Source organism: Aedes aegypti, chromosome 3 (genome assembly GCF_002204515.2).
Source record: "Aedes aegypti strain LVP_AGWG chromosome 3, AaegL5.0 Primary Assembly, whole genome shotgun sequence".
In the NCBI taxonomy this organism is placed as follows: domain Eukaryota; kingdom Metazoa; phylum Arthropoda; class Insecta; order Diptera; family Culicidae; genus Aedes; species Aedes aegypti.
Genome location: NC_035109.1, coordinates 290,927,345 through 290,951,741, shown reverse-complemented (window position 1 = coordinate 290,951,741; position 24,397 = coordinate 290,927,345). Strand labels below are relative to the sequence as shown.

Below are 24,397 nucleotides of genomic sequence, written 5' to 3'. Positions count from 1 at the left end.
ATAGAAACTTTCATCAAAATTAGAGACTTGAACGACAATCGTGTTTTGTTAAGTCGATCAAATTTACTAGAAAGGATTCTCACTGAAAAGCTCAAATAAAGTTTTGATAGCGGCGCAGCCGAATTTTTTTTTTTTGATTGTAGAAATTTTCTTGCAAAAAATGGTTGACGCCTAAATCTGATCCTTTTCGTGAACATATTCTACCATATATTACTGCCTCAAAATAATTTCCCTGATTATGATCGAAATTCCCTGAGAATTCCAGGTTTTTTTTAGGTTGAATGAAATTCCCTGATAACTCCAGGTTCTCCAGGTTTTTCCAGGTAGTAGACACCCTGATAAATGTATGAATAACTTGAAATTATGTCCCTTATTAGTATCCTAATAATATAATTAATGTTTCCAGCAATTACATTTAAAATGACTATTGAAATATCGATTTTTTAATGAGATTTACAGATACCGCAATCATAGGCAAAAAGCTGTTTTCATTGTCCTATTATTGCGGTATATGCTTTTTCTCAAAAATATAGAACTTTTATTCGAAATTCAATATCTATCATGTAACTACATCCATACTGAACTGATATACCCGCTTAGAGATGGGCAAAATGGTCCAATTTTGGGAGCGAATCGTATATGACTCACTCACAAAAGTGAATCGACTCTTTTGATCGATTCAGTGACTCATTTAAACAATTATAACCAAATCATGTATTTCATATAAGAAATGCGATATGTTACATTTTTTGAACGAGATATTTTTTTAATAAATCTACATCATCTATTTACACCTAGACATGTACTTAACTATAAAAATCCCAATTAAAAAAAAAAATCAGGGTAAATTTTTAAGACTCATTTTTTTTTAAATGAGGTGCTAGTGAATCGTGACTCTTTTGAAAAGAATCGTGATTCGTTCACTCAATTTTGAGAGTCGACTCTTTTGAATGATTCGCGAGTGAGTTACCCATCTCTACCCGCTACATATAAATGTTTTGGCTCTAAACTTAAAAATTTAAGCTTATGAAAACCCGCCCGTAGATAGAGAGACTGGTTAAAAATATAAGCATTTCTTGATGCATCATTTAAAACTGTTCTTTCAACGATCAAAATCGTTTTATTTTTAAAGCATTTATCTGGTACACCTTGGGAATACTATGAGCTTTCACCATCATCAATAATATCCATAGAAAATAGAGTTTTCGATTAATAATGAGGGTGTAATTCTTATACCGCAATAATAGGGAATACCGCAATAATGGGCAAATAACCCTAAGATTTTACAAGCTTTTCGTGTTCTAGTGGCCCCAAACTTATTTGATTTTAATAGTTTTCAGATTTTTCCGCCAACATTTTGCAAATGCTCTTTCAAAATTATGAGATTACGGTTCTTATGCCATACTGGTTTAAGATTTTGTTCGATCCAATGCTAAGCAAGTTAGACATGTTTTTTTCAGTGTAACTTTGGAAAAATATCATAACTTGAAGTAAAAATGTAGTAAGTAAAATTCAAACAATATTTCATCAGAATTCATTTGAAGTAAGATTACTTCATTACTTTTCGAATAAGCCATAGATAGTTCCAATTCGACATATGGACAAAACAAAGTATGTTTTTCAAGGGGTGACCTCAAGCTTTTGCATGGGAGTGTATATGTTCAATTCTGTAACCACGAGGTTTCAAATTTACCTAAGCCCCTACTTACTTTTTTTTAAAGGAAGACTAGGGAATTCTTACTGAAAGTCACACCTAAAAATTCCAACAAAGCTAATTTGATTTTCACTTCCAGTTACCAACACTACCAACATCAACGATGGAACTCCAAACGAACCGTTCGAAACCCAGACAGCTCAGTGTACGATCACCTCCGGTGAGGTGGAAGCAAGTGCTCAGGCCACCATCAGCAAGACCCTGGTCGGTGTTTGCGGCACGGATGAAATGTTGATAGCATTCCGAACGCTCGAAGCAAAGCTACTAATGGAACTAATGAACATCCGTAAGATGATACGAGATCGCCACTTCAACCCTCCGCCATTGGGACCCTCGGAGTATAAGGCCATCAAACGAGTCACAACTCAAGTGGACACCAACTCCGGCACGAGGTTGACTTCGGTTCAGGAACCACCGGTACAGACTACGAGCACGACCAGCAAACCGGAAGCGTCGCCCACCGATGTGTTCTTCCCGGAGGATGACGACGAAGACGATCGCTTTTCGGCAAAACCGAACCGAAACATGTTGAAAGAGCTACCGGAGGGAAATCGCAAACCAGTGGCACCACTAGTGCAGACTCGAGTAGGAGAAGAAGGTAGTTCGGCTGGACAATCGCCGGCCACGCCTGTGCTGAACTTTAAACCCATCGATAAGCCTTTTCAGACGAGATTTTTGACGTAAGTATTGATTTGAATTCAATATGGTCACGTGGTTTTGAACGACTTCAACATAGATAAGGCACCGTCATCAGTTGCAATCTCTACCTTTGATGAATTCCCATTGGCCAGTTAACTTTTGACCCATCCAGCGCACGTTCAATGCTTGCAAGAATCGAATACGGATACTTAGTTTGGTTCAATTGATTCAATTGAGTAGAATTTTGCGCATTGTATTCCGGTTTGGTTTAGATTGAACTTTTTACTTTGTAGGTATGTACCATCAGTGCATCAGTAGTCGCTCATGCCCCTATTACCGCTTACTAGCGTAAAAACGGATTTTTCGATCTTTTTCGTACGGATATAGTGTAGCAACATTAACAACTTTCAAATGAAGCCGTCTGACATTATTTTAATTTGTTTAAATAATGATTTATATGAAAACCACAAAACCTTGTGAGCGGCTATAGGATCAGTAGGTATTTTATTGTGTATTGCAGCTCGGGCCAAAAATGTAAGTATAACAAATGCAATTAATTTTCGATGATTTTTTTTTTTTCAAATTCATTGTATTTTGTCGCTGCTTACCAATACTTGTGATCTACATTGTGAGCGACTCAGTAGTTTTTTTTATAATGAACCATAAAACACTAAACTTTCCTTAAATGAGCAGAATCAGGTGCACTGATGGTATTTTAATACTTACTTAACGCATAGAAATCAAATAATTTTTGGTGGAGTTTCTTATTACGTGGAATCGTTCATTTTCCTATTGATGGGTGACTAGACTGGTCCAGCTCAGTATGGGAGAAAAATGAAGTTGGGTAATTCCACGGGGCACCCCCCAGGATTATTCCTTAGGGTTAGAGGAAGATTTCCTGAAAATTTCAGCTCATTTGGTCGTTCCATGAGCTGGCGCAATCGAATTGAAGTTAATGTGGGGTTTTCAGCTCAATCATATGGGAAACAGCACGTTATCTCCTGTTTAGTTCAAGAAAATTGCTGATCACGTTCAATGGAACCCAGAATGCCAAAAATACAACTTGATACCATAGCGAACAATAATGTAGAAGGTTGTATGATGATTAAAATTGGGAAAGCTGGTGTTTTAACTATCTGAATTAGATTTGCAATGCTGCTTACAAGGGAAGGTCACGATGGTGTTACACGGGGTTTTCAACCGGACTATTTTTGTTAAATTCTACATGTCGAAATATGAAAACCCCCAAAGCCAATTTTGTACGTATATTATAATATTAAGCTAATTGGAATTTGGCCAAAAATATTTTTTTTACTATTTTTGTGATGGTACAGAACAGAATTGACATTAATGTATGTTTTTCATGCCATAGGCGCAATCGGGATGGGTTTCTTGTTGGTATACTATTCTAATAAAACCAAATTTGTTTTGGAGTCCATATTCCATGTTAGTTACGCCAATGGCATTTAAATACATCATAAACATACATTACTATCGTAATAAATACTGGAAAAAATCTTTTAGACAAATTTTCACTCAATAATATTATATTCGTACAAAATCGAACCTTTCATAGCCTCTCCTGGCTCAGTACTGGGCCATTACCCGAAAGGCTTTGGAGTTTTTCATATTTCGACATGTAGAATCTATCAAAAATAGTCCGGTTGAAAACCCCGTGTAACACCATCGTGACCTTCCCTTGTTAGTATTTATTCAACACAGCTGGGTGGTAGCCATTAAGTGCATCATAGCCACCTATGACGCTGGGCGAGCTGCGGTACAAGGTGCATGCATATATGTGATTGTACGGAGTGCTGATCGAAGCCTAACTTTCAACAACTGAAAGGTTAACCCAAGATCGGTCGCATGCGTGTACTGAGTACACGCACCTTGGAAAAGGCTCGCTTTTCATACACAGCTCGAGCGAGGTGGTGCTGACGATGGCTGAATGCGCGACCGCTCTTGAGTTAATGAAATTGAGCTTAAAGCCAGATACAACCTTCTGCAACTATCAACTAGTGTATTTGTCATTCTGGGCTCAATTGAACGCGATTAACTAGTGTACGGAACGAAACAGTGACCTAGGGTTAATCTATCTATCTATCTATATAAATAAAAATGGAGTGGTGTTTGTATGTCACGAAATGGCTTAATACGGGGTCAATAGATTTGAATGATTCTTTCTCCGCTTTGTTCGTCAAGGGTTACGAAGTGTTTGTATGAATAAAAATCTCAGGATATTCAACAGCAAAATTGGATAAACGAGAGTGAACGGAACTGTCATTTTGTATGGGACGATCCATAGCGTTTTTTAACAGCCTACTTGATGGCAAGACGAAGTTTGCCGGGACCACTAGTTTCCAATATATTTGAAACAAACATTCCATACAAACTTCGAATTGAATGCGCCAGCTGGGGGAGCAACCAAATGAGTTGAAATTTTGAGAGACCTTTTTTACGCAACCAATCACGTGCAAGCAGTTTTCCACACTTCTTTTGCGTTCCGCTTCGCACTATAAAAGCAGACCGCTTCCTGCTTCTTCGCTCATTCTTCTTTTTGCCGTCAGACTGTGAACATGGTTGGCGCGCAAGTCTCGATTGCCTTTCGCATTATCAGCTCAGTTTTCAATGGGACGCAAATGGAACAACAACACGCCGCCGCGACTGATGCCGCTTGTTGAAGCGCCCATCGTCATCGCCACCGCAAACCTCATCGGGCGAGGAGGATTTATACCAGTGCGCCGTCAGCTCCTCGCTACCAGAGGCAAGCTGTTGATCATCAAGCGGCAGCAAAACACCAGCGTCCGAATTGTGAAATCGCTCATGATTTCCTAATGGACTTGCGCTTCCAGAATTGGCGCTGCAGGAATTGGGGCGCAAGGAAAGTTTGTATTGTGCTCTGCAAGATAAATCCACGTAATGCGATTATCTGAAAATGTCAATATACCGTCGCAGTGATAATGAAAATCATTAAATGTTTTAGATTTAACAAATTTGAAACATTTGCGTCATTGAAGAACGAAAAAATCCAAGCCTACTTGAATTTTTACGTTGTGTTTGAATTGCGCGCATATCTTCTGCGCGTTACCGCCGCCGCTGGATGTGGATTTGACATAAGCGCCGCAATACGAGATGGCTGAAGAAAATCAACCAAAGCCGCTTGTTGCATCGTCATCCGCACCGCAAATCTCATCGGGCGAGGAGGACGCAACCAGTGCTCCGTCAAAATGTGTCCGTGTTACACAAATTCAACAATTCAATCGGCCCTTCTCAGAGCCAACAAATGTGTTTTAAAGAGTTAATTGTGTAATATTCCCTAATGTGTTTACCACATCTCTTAATTCATCTCATAGCATCATTCAATAACTGATTTATTACGAATAATTGACAATACGGCAATATGAGGATGCTTCCGAGGACGCTGCTGCAGTGCCGTTGGGATGAGTGCTCAACATTTCACAACGATTGTAAAATAGAGTGGCATTTCAAACAGCGTCTTTGTTTTCCCATATTTTACGGGACAACTTCGATGACGAAAATTATCACATGTAACAAAATTGCACAGTCGAGTCTAGTACACGACACTGAAGACGGCCTTACAGTTGAGGTCGAAATACGCGTATCTGTCAAAGGATGCAAACTCTAGTGGAATTTAATGGTATTGTACTAAATCCAGTTTTATAATCTACTTCAAATTGCACAATTGTAATAATTTTGGCAATTGTAATAATGGATCAGAAATTTACCTTCATAATAAATAAAACTAATGATTATCAATAGCTAATTATTGAATATTTAGTAAATGTCAACCCTTCCAACAAATCATTCATTTTTTACGCATTAGCATTTTCTGAGATTTTCAAGCAATTCTCAGCCCAACACATCATTGGCACATGCCCATTTCCCAGATTGGACTATCAGAAAGTGAAGAACACGAAAGGGAGGAGCATCATTTGCTATTCTAAGGTAATAAAACATGCTTTCTACGTCGGATTCGGTTTCATTCCATTTTCGCTTTCGAGCTGGTAAGAGCTCCGAACCTGCTCAGCGAGGAGTACTTCGCTGCCAGAAGCCTGCTGAGATGTAGATTTTCAAATAGCCAATCCAGCGTCTGGTTTGTGAAATCAAACAAGATTTCTAGATTGGCTCGTGCTTTGAAAATTGGACCTGTATGAATCAGTGTGCGCTAATGCAAGATTTGTACGAGATGACTGAAGAATATCAGCCAAAGCCGCCTGTAGAAGCGTTCATCGTCATCGCCACCGCAAATCTCTTCGGACGAGGAGGATTTTAGTCTATGCGCCGTCAAAATGTGTCTGTGTTACTCGAATCTAAAAATTCAATCGGCCCCTTCCAGGGCCAACAAATGTGTACTAAAGAGTTAATTGTGTAATATTTCCTAATACCACATACTTGCTATAATCACTTAATTCTTCTCGTAACATCATACAATATCTGATATGTTATGAATAATTGCCAATAAGAGCCTTTCTTAGCCGAGTGGTTAGAGTCCGCGGCTACAAAGCAAAGCCATGCTGAATGTGTCTGGGTTTGATTCCCGGTCGGTAATTTCGTAATGGAAATTTCCTTAATTTCCCTGGGCATGTATCATCGTACCTGCCACACGATGTACGAATGCGAAAATGGCAACTTTGGCAAAGAAAGCTCTTAGTTAATAACTGTGGAAATGCTCATTGAACACTAAGCTGAGAAGTAGGCTCTGTCGCAGTGGGGACGTTATGCCAAGAAGAAGAATACGACAAATTGAAATTTTCGTTGGACGTGACGATTTCGACTGACTGACTGACTGACTATTTAATATTATATATTGGCTTTTCTCGGTGACAACAGACAAAAACAGCATATTTTGCGTTACGCGTTTCGGCTTACTTCACTTCAGCCCTCATCAGACGCCTAAAATTACATTTATTAAACAGTTACAATTTACAAAGAACATTTCAATTTTCACATAAACACTTACAACATGCTGAACGCAACCTTACAGCTTGGTCTGTCACAACTATACTAATGGTTTTCCCAAAACCCCAATTAACGAGCGCACCTTGCTCATCACCCAGTTTCATTTTCGTCAATGTTTCCTCTCTCAGTCGTCCGTGTATGTGGCTCTCCACGCAGTCTCGCCAATAGACCATTGTACGTGGAGTTGAAATTACCGCACTCACGTTGCAGGTTTACGGTCTCTCTTTCTCCCTGCTTTTGACGTAGGACTACGTCTTTGTTTTCTATATTGGGGTGCACTTTAAAAGTACGGAAAATGAGACATGTAACGAAATTAGGGGAGATTTTGAACGTTAATAACTCAGTTGTTTATGAACCATTTATTACGATTTTAGTATCATTCGATCAGAAATGTATCTACGCATCGTTAGTAATATATCCGATAAGTGAATTTTGTTGTTAAACTATTGAAAATTTGATAAATGTTGACCCCTTTCTTATCCAACCAATCACGTTCGAGCACTTTTCGACGGTGTCGCTTCCCACTATAAAAGCAAATGGTCCCTGCTTCTTCCCTCAGTCTTCTTTTTGCGGTCGGACTGTGAACACGGTCGGGTGAGTCATTCTCGCTTTGCTTTTGCACCCGCGTCACAGTCCAATTTGTGTCGTCGGAAGAGGAAGACGCAAGATTGAATTGCGGCGGCGATGACGATGGCTTGGGCGCTTCTCCGAGCGGCAAACTACTGCTGCTCGGAGAAGCGTCCAAGCCATCGTCGTCGCCGCCGCAAATTTATCCGCGCTCCCAGATTTCGACCCGTGATGAATTCAGCATCGGCGGTCAAGAAGCAAGCCCGATAGGAACCAGATACCAGAAGCCCCCAGAGTTGCTGATCCGAGGAGCTGCTGCTAATCGAGCGTCGGAATCGCTCGAGTTTCCCCCGTTGCTGTTTGCGTTGAGGATTTCCCGTTTGACCATGGCAATCAATTGATAACTTCCCGCAGTGCTATTTATCTGCCATCGGACCTTGTCAGGACCATCAAATTTGTGGTAAAGAGTTGAAGGAATAATATTTCCGACCTTATTAGATCTTATATTTCTCAATCAATCTCGCAGCTTCATACAAAATTGAATTTGTTATGAATAATTGACTATTCGTGGACGCTGCTGCTGTGTCGTCGGGGTGAGTGCTCAACATTTCACTTTAAAAGTACGGAAAATGAGACATGTAACGAAATTAGGGGAGATTTTGAACGTTAATAACTCAGTTGTTTATGAACCAATTATTACGATTTTAGTATCATTCGATCAGAAATGTATCTACGCATCGTTAGTAATATATCCGATAAGTGAATTTTGTTGTAAAACTATTGAAAATTTGATAAATGTTGACCCCTTTCTTATCCAACCAATCACGTTCGAGCACTTTTCGACGGTGTCGCTTCCCACTATAAAAGCAAACGGGTCCCTGCTTCTTCCCTCAGCCTTCTTTTTGCGGTCGGACTGTGAACACGGTCGGGCGAGATTTTTTTTTTTTTTTTTTTTTTTTTTTTTTTTTTTTTTTTTTTTTTTTTTTTTAATTTCTTTATTAGTATCATTCCAAACATTACATTCATTATTTCTTATATTTAGGTGTTCTGTGTTATTAGACAACACTATCATCCTAATTTGGTAAAACAAATCTAAGATTTTATTAACATTTTGTTAACAACATATTACATTTCATTTGCCGTAGCAGTTCAGATTTTTTACAGGTGAGTTGATTTCACCTGCTTATAAGAGAAAAAAAAGTTTTTAATATACTTAACCTAACTTAACCTAAACATATAATGCATTAATCGTGGCAATAGAAGATTGTAACGATTTTTGCCTGAAATTATTGATTATGTTATTTGACATTTGTTCCAATGTTTCAACATTGGATATCCTATGTAACTCATTGGTATTATACCAATGAGTTACATAGGAATCATTTCAAAATTTTATTTTGAATTCTCTGCAGAGCTTTCTTCCTGGTATTACAACAGCTAGTCCATATTGGTACAGCATACAACATGGCTGGCCTGAAAATTTGTTTGAATATCAAAAGCTTGTTCTTAAGACAAAGTTTTGATTTTCTATTAATAAGGGGATAGAGACATTTTACATATTTGTTACATTTGGCTTGAATGCCCTCAATGTGATTTTTGAAAGTTAAATTCTTATCTAGCATGAGTCATAGATACCTAATTTCATCTGACCAATTTATTGGAACCCCTCTCATCGTGACAACATGTCTACTTGAAGGTTTCAAATAAAGAGCTTTTGGTTTATGTGGGAATATTATTAGTTGAGTTTTGGAAGCATTAGGAGAAATCTTCCATTTTTGCAAGTATGAAGAAAAAATATCCAAACTTTTTTGCAATCGACTACAGACGGTCGGGCGAGTCATTCTCGCTTTGCTTTTGCACCCGCGTCACAGTCCAATTTGTGTCGTCGGAAGAGGAAGACGCAAGATTGATTTGCGGCGGCGATGACGATGGCTTGGGCGTTTCTCCGAGCGGCAAACTACTGCTGCTCGGAGAAGCGTCCAAGCCATCGTCGTCGCCGCCGCAAATTTATCCGCGCTCTTCGACCCGTGATACATTCAGCATCGGCGGTGAAGAAGCAAGCCCGTTAGGAGCCAATTACCAGAAGCCCCCAGAGTTGCTGATCCGAGGAGTTGCTGCTAATCGAGCGTCGGAATCGCTCGAGATTCCAAGAGTGAGCATCGTTTCCGGATTTCGACTTGTGCCCGGGGATCCACTACCCGTTGCTGTTGCTGTTTGCGTTGAGGATTTCCCGTTTGACCATGGCAATCAATTGATAACTTCCCGCAGTGCTATTTATCTGCCATCGGACCTTGTCAGGACCATCAAATTTGTGGAAAAGAGTTGAAGGAATAATATTTCCGACCTTATTAGATCTTATATTTCTCAATCAATCTCGCAGCTTCATACAAAATTTAATTTGTTATGAATAATTGACTATTCGTGGACGCTGCTGCAGTGCCGTCGGGGTGAGTGCTCAACATTTCACAACGAATGTAAACTAGAGTGGCACATCCAACAGTATCTTTGATTTGCCATATTTTGTGGGAGCACTTCGATTATGAAAATTATCACATGTAACAAAATTGCGACATGTTTAGAATGGTTTTGAACAAAAATTCTGATAGAACAATTTTCATCATTTTGGCACGCATTAATCAGAAATTCACCTTGATACTAAGGAAAACTATTGATTATCAATAGCGAACTATTGAATATTTAGTAAATGCCAACCCTTTCATTCATGTTCGACCAATTTCTCACGCATTATCATTTTTCGCAATTATCAAGTAATTCTAAGTCCAACTCATTATTGGCGATTAGAAAGAGAAGAGCACGAAAGGGAGGAGCATAATCTGCTAATCTAAGGGTATATAGCATGCTTCCCTCGTTGGATTCGGTTTCATTCCGTTTCTACTTCCGAGCTGGCAAGAGCTCCTCCGATCCTGTGCAGCGACGTCCGCACTTGCTGATTTCAAGCTAGCGATCCAGCGTCCGGTGATCGGTGGTCAAGAAGCAAGCCCGTTAGGAGCCAATTTCCAGAAGCCGCCAGAGTTGCTGATCCGAAGAGAAAAGAGCAGCGAAACAAGCGTCGGACATATGAAATCGCTGAAGATTTCAAGAGTGCTGTTGTGCGCCATCCACGGACCATGGCAATCAACTGATCAATCCCGCAGTGCTATTTATCTATGATCGCATCGAGGCTAAGAAAGCCATCGGCCCTTGTCAGGGCCATCAAATTTGTGGAAAAGAGTTGAAAGAATAATATTTCCGACCTTATTACATCTTATATTCCTCAATCAATCTCACAGTTTCGTAGAAAATTTAATTTGTCATGAATAATTGATGGCACGACAATTTGAGACTATTCGTGGACGCTGCTACAGTGCCGTCGGGGTGAGTGCTCAACATTTCACAACGAATGTAAACTAGAGTGGCATTTCCAACAGTGTCTTTGATTTGCCATATTTTATGGGAGCATTTCGATTATGAAAATTATCACATGTAACAAAATTGCGTCATATTTAGAATGATTTTGAAGAGAAATTCTGATAGAACAATTTTCATCATTTTGGCACGCATTAATCAGAAATTCATCTTTATACTAAGGAAAACTATTGATTATTAATAGCTATCTATAGAATATTTAGTAATTGTCAACCCTTTCATTCATGTTCGACCAAATTCTCACGCATTATCATTTTCCGCAATTTTCAAGTAATTCTTAGCCCAACACATTATTGGCACATACCCATTTTCCAGATTGGTCGACTAGAAAGAGAAGAGCACGAATGGGAGGAGCATAATCTGCTAATCTAAGGGTATATAGCATGCTTCCTTCGTTGGATTCGGTTTCATTCCGTTTTGACTTCCGAGCTGGTAAGAAATCATCCAAACCTGCTTAGCGAGGAGCACCTTGCAGCCAGAAGCCTGCTTAGCTGTTGATCAGCGTCTGGTTTGTGAAATCGCCCTAGATTGACCCGCGCTTCTAGATTTCGACTCAAGATTTCAAAATTGAGCTACATTTCCAGATTTCGACTTCAGCCGTGTGATCCACTACCTGTTGCTGATGTGTGCCATCCCTACCACCAAACATTCAGCTGTTTCGTCGTATAAGCAGATAACTTATTCAAATTTATACACTTGTGTTGAGGATTCTCCGTTTAACCATGGCAATCAACTGATAACATCCTGTAGTGCGATTCATCTATGACAACATCCGAGCTAACAAAGCCACCAGGGCCACAAATGTGCGTAAAAGAGTTAACAGAATAATATTTCCGACTTTATTTATCACATTGCCAAGCAATGAATAATATTTCTCTCAAACCATAAGACCAACAAAGCGATGACCGGAGCTTTCATTACAATCCTTGAATAATTTCCTATAGACACATTACTATTAAATATTCGCTGTTTAGTTTAGCATGGTGAACATTGAGGAACTACTGTTCTTTCCAATGCTATCATATATTTCATAATATAATATCAAAATCATCATACAACCTGAAGTGAAATTTCACATCCTCATAGATAAGTATGACGAATGATTGACCAAATTGTAATGTTCATACAAAACGAACTCACTTTCTTCGGATAAATATAAAGTATATTTGGGACATGATTAAACGTACACTTGGCTGCAAATCGTTATATGCATAAATATTTACGAAATTTTCGAGCACTGAAAACAGTATGAAGTCAAAACGAGCAACAAGAACGACATCAAAATCAATTACATAAACCGTCGTGGTCCTACGTCACCAGTTCGTACAACCCCATAGGGATGTACCCTTATAGTTTTTGATATGGAAGACCTCTGCGATCATCCTGGTCTCTGGGTTCTCGATGCGTTCCAAAACAGTCGTTTTTTTCGAAATCAAAGACATGGCCTTCTTCGATCGTGTGCACTGCTAATCCCGATTTTGGATTCCTCTTTTTGCTGTCATTCTTGTGTTCTGCAATCCTCACTTCCAGCATGCGTTTCGTCTGTCCAATGTAGACTTTACCATCAGCCGCACCACATGGTATGGAGTACACCACATTCTTCTGCTTCCCTGGTGCTATGGGATCCTTAGTTTTACTGAAAACAGTGTTTTTGATCTTGTTTTGGAAGCAAGGATCACATTATTTCTCCGCAAGATTTTCCCAAGCTTTTCACTCAGGCACGGTATGTATGGCGTAGACACATATTTGTGGGGTTGATCTAACGTACTATCTACTTCCATTGTGTTATAGTGTTTGTGTACGCCGTTTGTGGATCCCATAGCACCAGGGAAGCAGAAGAATGTGGTGTACTCCATACCATGTGGTGCGGCTGATGGTAAAGTCTACATTGGACAGACGAAACGCATGCTGGAAGTGAGGATTGCAGAACACAAGAATGACAGCAAAAAGAGGAATCCAAAATCGGGATTAGCAGTGCACACGATCGAAGAAGGTGTCTTTGATTTCGAAAAAAAAGACTGTTTTGGAACGCATCGAGAACCCAGAGACCAGGATGATCGCAGAGGTCTTCCATATCAAAAAGCAGGGAGAAAGAGAGACCGTAAACCTGCAACGTGAGTGCGGTAATTTCAACTCCACGTACAATGGTCTATTGGCGAGACTGCGTGGAGAGCCACATACACGGACGACTGAGAGAGGAAACATTGACGAAAATGAAACTGGGTGATGAGCAAGGTGCGCTCGTTAATTGGGGTTTTGGGAAAACCATTAGTATAGTTGTGACAGACCAAGCTGTAAGGTTGCGTTCAGCATGTTGTAAGTGTTTATGTGAAAATTGAAATGTTCTTTGTAAATTGTAACTGTTTAATAAATGTAATTTTAGGCGTCTGATGAGGGCTGAAGTGAAGTAAGCCGAAACGCGTAACGCAAAATATGCTGTTTTTGTCTGTTGTCACCGAGAAAAGCCAATATATAATATTAAATAGAAGTTCACGGTGATCAATTCAACCAATGACTGACTGACTGACTGGAGCACTTTGCCGAACGGAGAGCTTCTCACTGTTCTTAAATTCACAAACCGTTATATTCTGAATTATAACTAAAGGAAGGTTGCAAATATGACAATTGACTTAAATTCAAATGCAGCAAATCACATGGCGTAGTTAACGTCATGCGGTCGTGTCTTGTACACAACCCCCACTGATTTTTTCTGGGTTAATACCCAATGAGCTGTACACAATTTAAGCTTCAAATAAGTATTGTTCGACGATAATTTTTAGATATTTTGGTTTCCTCCCATATTGGCAAAAAATACACACTTGATACTCCATTTACTCAATGCCTTTATTTGTCAAATGTTAGAAATATGCAAATATGGGCAGTCTACCAACTCACCAAAAATTAGTCATGATGCGAAGTACGAGTTGTAGTACGAAGTACGACAGACAATTCTACAGCTCCTAGAAAAAAAATCTAGTTTTTAGTGTTTGATATTGAAGCAAAGCGGTATACTTTTGTTTGAAATACATATTTTCTCGGTGTGTTCTACAAATTCCCGGGTATATCTCGGTTTTAAGTAATAATCTTAAAACTAATGTATGTTTTTTAAATTATTTTATTTAACCTAAATTAATAACTTTCTTCGAGATTCGTTTAATTATACTATAGTTTGTATCCTTGGACAGATACGCGTATTTCGACCTCGACTGAATGACTATCTGCAGTCTCGTGTACTGGAATCGACCTTTGAAATCTTCCATTTTTGCAAGTATTAAAACAAATATCCAAACTTTTTTGCAATCGACTACAGATGACACGCAGGCTTTGTCCTTTGGCGAAGAGGACCTATGTCATCCGCAAACTAAGATTTTTGACATCCCTAAGGTAGCTCAGGTAAGTCAGATGTAAAAATATTGTATAATATTTGCCCCAAAATGCTACCATGAGGGACACCAGCTCTTACAGGAAGTCTTTCAGACCCGGAGTCCAGAGCATTGAAAAGGCAAATAGGCAGCTATGAAAGTATATTTACCAAACTGTGTTTCAACAGAAACACCTAAAGTTTCAAATGCCGAAAACAGTTGATGTTTTATATTCCTATGAATTATGATTGCAACTCCCCCACATGCCCCATCAAGTCGATCATTACGACAGACAAAAAAATTAGGATCTTTTTTTAGTGTGGATCCAGGTTTTAAATAGGTTTCAGTAATAACTGCTATATGCACGTTTTTAGCTGTAAGAAAATTAAACAGCTCGTCTTCTTTACCATTCAAAGAACGAGCATTCCAATTTAAAATATTTAAATTATTATTTGGATCCGTCAGAAAAAAGTAATCCAATAACAATTTGATTAGTAAATTTTACACAAACTTGGACTGCTTCAGTCATAATGGCTTTGAACATTGCATCAATCATTAGATTCAATTGTTCAGTTAGAAAAATAAAATCAGAGGGACACATATCACTTGAAGTGGGTACATTATCTGATGATTTTCCGTTAGAACTTTCGGTAGACGAGGAGGCGGAGTAGAAGTTTCCTGTGGCGGCTGGGTTTTTTGACGTAGAAGTACGTCTTTCTCCTCTATACAGGAGTGAAATTGGAATTTCAAAACCGAGAGCGTTACGCTGGCATGAAATATTTTAAACGTTTATAACTTTTCGCTGGCTTAACGAAATTTCTTGATTAGCACCTCAATCGAAAGATAAGACATCAAAGCTTCATGTCGTTTACTTACTGAATCCCACATACCTGTTTAAATAGTTTAATAACTGTTTTAAAATAGAATGTTGATTTCAAGCAAATCTATAAATAGGGGTGGCTAGAGAAAATTTGACGTCATTTGCTTTTCACTCTCCGATTGGCTCGCATCTCAGCAGGCGACAGATCGGCTTGCTCTGACCGGGCGTGCTTCTCAGGCACAGACATCGATAGCGAAGGACGCCCCCGTTTGTCTTGCTTCGCTCAAATCAAACTGTCGAGCGAGCGAGAGAAGATGTCGTCCGAAGCCAAAGTCATCACCGCTGCCGCCGCCAAGAAGAAAAAGAAGAAGAAGAGCAAGCAGTCCACAGGAAAATTTGCGGTCGAACTGTGAACACGGTCGGGTGAGTCATTCTCGCTTTATGGTTCACCGCTTGTTTGCGTTCACCCAGCCATCGTCATCGCCGCCGCAAATTTCATCGGCCGAGGAGCTGTTGACCCGCGCTTCAAAATTTCGACTCGTGATGAAATCATCATTGGTGGTCAAGAAGCAATCCCGTTAGGGGCAAATACCAGAAGCCCCCTGAGTTTTGCTGGTCCGAGCAGTGTTATTTATCCGTAACAACATCGAAGCTTACAAAGCCATCGGTTCTTTTCAGAGCCATCAAATTTGTGGAAAAGAGTTAAAAGAGAAATATTTCCGACTTTATTTATAACTTCTAATATTCGTAAATCAATTTCACGGCTTCATACAAAATTTCATTTGTCATGAATAATTTATGACTCAACCATTTGAGATTGTACTCGCGGACGCTGCTGCAGTGCCGTCGGGGTGAGTGCTCAACGATTATAAAATAGAGTGGCTTTTCCAACAGCGCCTTTTATGTTCCATATTTTATGGGAACACTTTGATTAGGAAAATTATCCCATGTAACAAAATTGCGACATGTTTAGAATGCTTTTGAAAAGACATTCTCATTGAACAATTGTAATAATTTTGGCACCCATGAATCAGAAATTTACCATCATAATAAAGAAAACTATTGATTATCAATAGCTCGTATTGAATATTTAGGAAATGCCAATCATTCCAACAATTCATGTTTGACCAATTTCTCACGTATTAGTATTCTCCACAATTTTCAAGTAATTCCAAGCCCAACACATTATTGGCACATACCCATTTCCCAGACTGGTCGATCAGAAAGAGCACAAAAGGGAGGAGCATCATCTGCTATTCCAAGGTTATAAAACATGCTGCCTTCGTTGGATTCAGTTTCATTCCATTTCCGCTTTCGAGCTGGTAAGAGCTCCTCCGAACTTGCTCACTATTGAGCTACGTTTCCAGATTTCAACTAAATCCCTGTGATCCGCTACCCTGTTGCTGTTGTGCACCCATGAAATATTTAGCTGGTTTGTCGAATAAACTGAGAACTTATTCACATCTTCTTATTCTTCTTCTTCTTTTTCTTCTTGGCATTAACGTCCTCACTGGGACAGAGCCTGCTTCTCAGCTTAATGTTCTTATGATACTTCCACAGTTATTAACTGAGAGCTTTCTTTGCCAAAGTTTCCATTTTTGCATGTGTATATCGTGTGGCAGGTACGATTATACTCTATGCCCAGGGAATTCAAGAAAATTTCCATTACGAAAAGATCCTGGACCGACCGGGAATCGAATCCAAACATTTTCAGCATGGCTTTGCTTTGTAGCCGCGGACTCTAACCAAACCACTCGGCTAAGGAAGGCCCCAACTTATTCACATGCATTTGCAACTTTTTCGATTTTCCATACAAAATGACCAACTTTGGTAAGTTAGATCTCAGTTATTTATGGAAATATTGTCGAATGAAACATTCACAGAATATCAGATGTAACTTGAGTTTTAACATATATTTTTGAATAATTTTTCCAATTACAAGTTTTTAAGTAATAACGGTTTGACTAAACTGTAATTTTCGACGAAAAATTCAAAACTTTTTATCTTAAATTCTGATAGCCTTACACAAAAACTGTATTCAGCAAACTTATTCATCTCGTCAAAATCTACAACTTTGCTGTTTAGTTATGTCAATTATAAAAAATCGTCGAAAAATTCACTTTAGTCAAACCGTTACTGCTTTTCAACGTGTGATTGGAAAAATCACTCAAAAATATATGTTAAAATTTAAGTTATTTCTGATATTCTGTGAAAATTTCATTCAAATCGGTTCATAAATAACTGAGATATGGTTTATCAAAGTTGGTTATTTTGCATGAAAAATCAAAAGAGTTGCAGTTTTTTGACGTAGAAGTACGTCTCTCTTCTCTATACAGGAGTGAAATTGGAATTTCAAAACCAAGAGCGTTACGTTGGCATGAAATATTTTAAACGTTTATAACTTTTCGCTGGCTTAACGAAATTTCTTGATTAGCATCTCAATCGAAAGATATGACATCAAAGCTTCATGTCGTTTACTTACTGAGTCCCACATACCTGTCCAAATAGTTTAATAACTGTTTTAAAAGAGAACGTTGATTTCAAGCAAATCTATAAGGGGGTGGCTAGAGAAAATTTGACGTCATTTGCTTTTCACTCTCCGATTGGCTCGCATCTCAGCAGGCGACAGATCGGCTTGTTCTGACCGGGCGTGCTTCTCAGGCACAGACATCGATAGCGAGGGACGCCCCCGTTTGTCTTGCTTCGCTCAAATCAAACTGTCGAGCGAGCGAGAGAAGATGCCGTTCGAAGCTAAAGCCATCACCGCTGCCGCCTAGAAGAAGAAGAGGAAGCAGTCCACAGGAGAAATTGCGGTCGAACTGTGAACACGGTCGGGCGAGTCATTCTCGCTTTGTGGTTCACCGCTTGTTTGCGTTCACCCAGCCATCGTCATCGCCGCCGCAAATTTCATCGGCCGAGGAGCTGTTGACCCGCGCTTCAAAATTTCGACTCGTGATGAAACCATCATTGGTGGTCAAGAAGCAATCCCGTTAGGAGCAAATACCAGAAGCCCCCTGAGTTTTGCTGGTCCGAGCAGTGTTATTTATCCGTAACAACATCGAAGCTAACAAAGCCATCGGTTCTTTTGACGTTGGATAACGTCTTACGGCAACATACTGGGGTACAATTTCGAAAAACGAAAAATCGCTCGCGTCACGAAAAGTGGTTAGATTTTGACTGTTAATAACTTACTAATGCCCGCATAAATTTTCAAGATTCTTGCACCAATCGATTGGAAATCTTTCTACGAATCTACTCAAATAATGAAAACTATTGATTTTCATGACTAAACTATTGAAAAATAGGTAAATATCGAGGCATGTCTTATTTTTCATAGAAAAGCACATTTTTCTTGCTGTTATAAGGCTTTGACGTTTTGAAGTTTACATGTGCCGTAATTTCGAGTGAAATTGATCATTTTTCATGGTTTTTCGTGTCTGTTTTCAATCATGTTGAAAATGCCAAACAACTGAATACAAGTACGACGGTCAACCTCTTTGGCTCATGTGCCAAAATGTTATAACAAATGTGGTTTTAGTGCTAAAAATCATCCCTTAAATAGAAAATCGGGAAATCCCATTTCGGGGTGAAATTAATCACTTGTCAATGCGATTATTGTTATTTTTTGAAACGACTCTACATAATGAATATGAGCTCCCTGAATTCGAATATTCTTGCAAAATGCTTAATAATGCAATATGTAAAGAAATAATGAATAGTTAATTTCTATAATTGTGATAAAAACGCCTAGATGTAGGCAATTTCTTAAGGAAAAACCTGATATCCAACAGAAATTTAATTATTTCAACCGTATGAGCTAATTGGTACCAGTTTAGAAGATGAAATCGGGCTCGGGGATATATTTTAAGCATCCTTACAAACTTTACTTACAGTGACCCCACAGTTATGGATCAACTAAGGGTCATTTTTCAGAACAAAATATGATTAAAACACATGGTGATACTGTACAAATTAAAATTACCTTCCTGACCATGCAGAAAATAGTTGTTTTCGAGAATACAGCTCAAAATTCTCGGTTATTTACCAAAAAGTGTCGATTTCAATAGAAATTCCAAACGATGTCCACCCCACAGATGTGGATCAGTTATAACTGTGGTATGGGTTTCAATGCCCCAAAGATATGAATCAACGCTTCTGGGAATACGGTTGACATTTTATTTCATACGGACGGAAAAAATATACTTAAGCATATTATGATTGATTACGATGCTGTACAGATTTATGGTTAACGTAGGTAAAATGTGTTCTGCTAAATTGCACCTGTATTTGATGAGATATTCCCGTTTTATTCCAACTCTGATCCATACCTGTGTGCTATCCATAATTGTGGGGTGACTGTACTTTGAAAAATTCCGTTGTCATCGTCGCTACCTACATGCAAATGCATGCTAGAGCGATCAGAGTATCAATTTGTCAAACAAAGAGCTAAAACTAATCAGCAACAGCTAACTAGAAAACTAATCAACCAACAATATAATTGATAAATAAATTAATAAATCAATTAATAGTTATAGATGAAGTGTCTCTGGTTGTAACTCTTTTACATCGAATGACCCGTTTTGTTGGAAATTGTGCTGCAATTCAATTTAAGCGCGTTCTCCACGGATACGACGAGTCAGTTGGATGTCCTTCGGTATGATGCTGACACGCTTGGCTTGGATCGCGCACAGGTTGGTAATCCTAAACAAACCGATCAGATAGGCCATTCGCTTCCTGCAGGACCATGACGGCCGAGCAGATTTGTCTCTACATTTCTCCGGATACCACTACGAAGCAGAAAAAGTTCTTCATGGTGCGGAACTTCTTCGAGTATAACGGTCTATCGGTGTTGAAGTGTTATCCGAACCAAACTTACACGACAGATTTTCTGTGCTAACACACAATGTCCACAATAGGACGGAATTGACATGCAACAAATAATATGAAAATTGATTGGATTTTTATCAGTAGAAATCTCTCATAAGTTTGTGCCGGTCTCGAGCCAGGAAATAGATGAAGCTAACGTTATCCAACGTCAACTTGGCGGTTGTATCTCGGAAACAACCTCTTACTTTTTAGAGCCATCAAATTTGTGGAAAAGAGTTGAAAGAGAAATATTTCCGACTTTATTTATAACTTCTAGTATTCCTAAATCAATTTCACGGCCTCATACAAAATTTCATTTGTCGTGAATAATTTATGACTCAACCATATGAGATTGTACTCGCGGACGCTGCTGCAGTGCCGTCGGGGTGAGTGCTCAACATTTCACAACGATTGCAAAATAGAGTGGCTTTTCCAACAGCGCCTTTTATGTTCCATATTTTATGGGAACACTTTGATTAGGAAAATTATCCCATGTGACAAAATTGCGACATATTTAGAATGCTTTTGAAAAGACATTCTCGTTGAACAATTGTAATAATTTTGGCACCCAAGGATCATAAATTTACCGTCATAATAAAGAAAACTATTAATTTTCAATAGCTCGTATTGAATATTTAGGGAATGCCAATCATTCCAACAATTCATGTTCGACCAATTTCTCCTGTATTAGTATTCTCCGCAATTTTCAAGTAATTCCAAGCAAAACACATTATTGGCACATACCCATTTCCCAGATTGGTCGATCAGAAAGCGAAGAGCACAAAAGGGAGGAGCATCATCTGCTATTCCAAGGTTATAAAACATGCTGCCTTCTTTGGATTCAGTTTCATTCCATTTCCGCTTTCGAGCTGGTAAGAGCTCCTCCGAACTTGCTTAGCGAGAAGTACCTCGCTGCTAGAAGCCTGCTGAGCTGTTAATCCAGAATCTGGTTTGTGAAATCGCTCAAGATTTCAAGATTGAGCTACGTTTCCAGATTTCAACTAAATCCCTGTGATCCGCCACCCTGTTGCTGTTGTGCAACTGAGAGCTTTCTTTGCCAAAGTTTCCATTTTTGCATTCGTATATCGTGTGGCAGGTACGATTATACTCTATGCCCAGGGAAGTCAAGAAAATTTCCATTACGAAAAGATCCTGGACTGACCGGGGATCGAACCCAGACACCTTCAGCATGGCTTTGCTTTGTAGCCGCGGACTCTAACCAAACCACTCGGCTAAGGAAGGCCCCAACTTATTCACATGCATTTGCAATTTTTTCGATTTTCCATACAATATGACCAACTTTGGTAGGTTAGATCTCAGTTATTTATGGAAATATTTTCGAATGAAACATTCACAGAACATCAGATGTAACTTGAATTTTAACATATATTTCTGAATAATTTTTCCAATCACAAGTTTATAAGTAATAACGGTTTGACTAAACTATAATTTTCGACGAAAAATTCAAAACTTTTTATCTTAAAATCTGATAGCCTTACACAAAAACTGTCTTCAGCAAACTTATTCATCTCGTCAAAATCTACAACTTTTCTGAAGATACCATGAAGCTATTCCTTCAATATGTTTAGATATGTCAATCATAAAAAATCGTCAAAAAAAACACTTTAGTCAAACCGTTACTGCTTTTCAACGTGTGATTGGAAAAATCACTCAAAAACATATGTTAAAATTTAAGTTATGTCTGATATTCTGTTAAAATTTCATTCAAATCAGTCCATAAATAATTGAGATATAGTTTATCAAAGTTGGTCATTTTGCATGAAAAATCAAAAGAGTTGCATTTTTTTTCTCAGCGAAGAATTACACCATCACACACAAGAGTAATTTGGGTAAATCATGGCCAAAATTATTTTTTACCCTAAATGATCTGCTCATACTTTGATATTGATTAAAAAATTGTTATAACTCAATTAGGACTCATTTCGAACCGTTTCAGGACAATTATCCACATATCAATGAGTATTCGTATCGATAAAAAAATACCGTTGAAGACAAAAAGTTTTTGAGTTCATGTTTGTTGAATATTCTAGCAACAGATGGAAAATAGGTTTGTACGTCATAAGTTGATGCGCATCTATCTCGCCAAGAGGGTAAGCAATCGATGAATAATTAGAATTTTAACAGTTATTGGATATTCCAGCTCAAACATTTTTTGTAAGTATGCATAGAAATTCATTTCCAGATATTCTTTTTCTTCTAAAAGAATACAATGCAATATTACATTTGGAATTCATGAAATCAAATTTCTTTTTAATTGAATAATATTGACTGATATGTTATATCTGAAACGCTTTCTCCATGCCTTTTGCAAAAATTTTATGTATGGCTCATTCGTTCAAAAAATCTGATCCAAAAATTTCAAGATATCACGAACGGATTATTTTGACTCTCTTTATTTTATAAATGTGAATCGACAAAACTAGGAGTTAGCCTAAGTCCATCAGTCTTAAAATTTTAAAGAAAAAGTAGACGCATACTCATAAGAATTCTTTCATAATTAGGTGAACATAATTAGGTAAAAATTTGACAGCATAATCAGGTAAAAACATTACAGCTGGAACAACTCCTATTCCCATGAATATAAAATCATGACATTTGTTGCTTAATTCATCCATTTTTCACACACAACTTTCAAGTTCATTGAGAATCCTTTAGATACACGTCATTTCTGAAAGTTGGGACCATAAAACTCGATGAAACGGACTTTTAAGCGTATATACTGTCGATTTTTTCCAAACAATGGCGTGAATGAACGTTGTTGACTATTATTGGATCGAGTGTTGTGAAGATTTGTTTTTGATATTCACAAACATTCAAAAACAGCCTTAAAGTTTGGTAGGATGCCTAAAATACATATCCTAACCAGTTTTCATCAACAAAACTCATACCAATGAGCTCATTTTGTTGTAATAATTCAGTATCGGTTAGACATCAGGAAACTTTTTTCATAATTGCCTACATTGAGGCGTTTTCCGCAAAATTCTTGATTTTTTAAAAATTATTTCCAGAAATAGAATTTTTTTTCAAATTTGGAATGCATATTCGTATTCAGGGAGCTGGAATTCACTATGTAGAATAATTTCAAAAACTCTCAATAATCGCATTGACAAGTGATTATTTTCACTTCGAATCCCCCCAGTTTTTATTTTAGAGATTATTTTCAGCACTAGAACCACATTTGTTAGAAAATTTCTGTACATGAGCCGATGAGGTTTACCATCGTACTTGTTTTTCTGTATACAGTTGTTTGGCATTGTCAACATTAAAAATAACAGATAAAACAAACCGGGAAAAAATATCCATTTCAACCGAAACTACGGTATTCCTGAAAACCTATTAATGTGATGCTAATAACTGTGGAAGTGCTCATTGAATACTAAGCTGAGAAGCAGGCTCTGTCCCTCTGAGGACGTTATTCCAAGAAGAAGAAGAAGAAGAAGAAGAAGAAGTTCAAAACACATGGAGTTTTAAACCATGGCACCATTGCGTCTCTTACAAAGCATTTCTGTTTATTTTAAAAATTGACAAAATCTGATTTAGCGATGTCATGTGTAAAAACTGTGATATACGTGATTTATAAAATTGACAATTTTACTTAAGTCAGTTATGCAAATAAAAGAAATATGTTTAAATTATAATTTTCTCGGACATCACATTGAACAAACGCATTAATAACATGCACTTTAATTGATTAGGGATAGAAGGTTATTGAAAAGCGGGCAAAAATATTCGAAAAAATGATAAAAATTGCAAATTTCAAAAGGCTTAAAATTTCAAGTGCGGAAATATGCGGAAAAGTTTTATGCTGTAACTGATAGATAATATATGTAAGTTTCACACTGTGGTCGAAACTTTGCCGGACATTGCCGTATAAGGTAACTTTTTCAATACTGAAGTTTACGAAAAATGACTAAAAGTTTGTTGTACAAACTCGCCTTAAAAATAAACAATTAAAATTTTTTTTTTGGAAAATTTCATGCAGAAGCTCTTTTTGTATTCATA

The 24,397-nt window shown here is 38.1% G+C and overlaps 1 protein-coding gene and 2 long non-coding RNA genes across 3 annotated transcripts in view; 2 read left to right on the top strand and 1 right to left on the bottom strand.

Annotated features, from left to right (window-relative positions):
* Positions 1-24,397, top strand: part of LOC5575270 — a 41,427-nt gene that overhangs the window by 12,384 nt on the left and 4,646 nt on the right. Inside the window, exon 2 of the mRNA XM_001661825.2 lies at positions 1,794-2,394. Coding sequence (XP_001661875.1) covers positions 1,794-2,394 — 601 coding nt within the window. The remainder of the gene's footprint in view (positions 1-1,793; positions 2,395-24,397) is intronic.
* On the bottom strand, positions 7,166-7,566 carry LOC110679253. Its single transcript, XR_002502337.1, has 2 exons — positions 7,335-7,566; positions 7,166-7,267 (listed from the first exon to the last, which is right to left on the bottom strand). It is a non-coding gene; the product is annotated as an uncharacterized LOC110679253 (long non-coding RNA).
* Positions 13,351-13,811, top strand: LOC110679252. The gene is made up of 2 exons (XR_002502336.1): positions 13,351-13,642; positions 13,710-13,811. It is a non-coding gene; the product is annotated as an uncharacterized LOC110679252 (long non-coding RNA).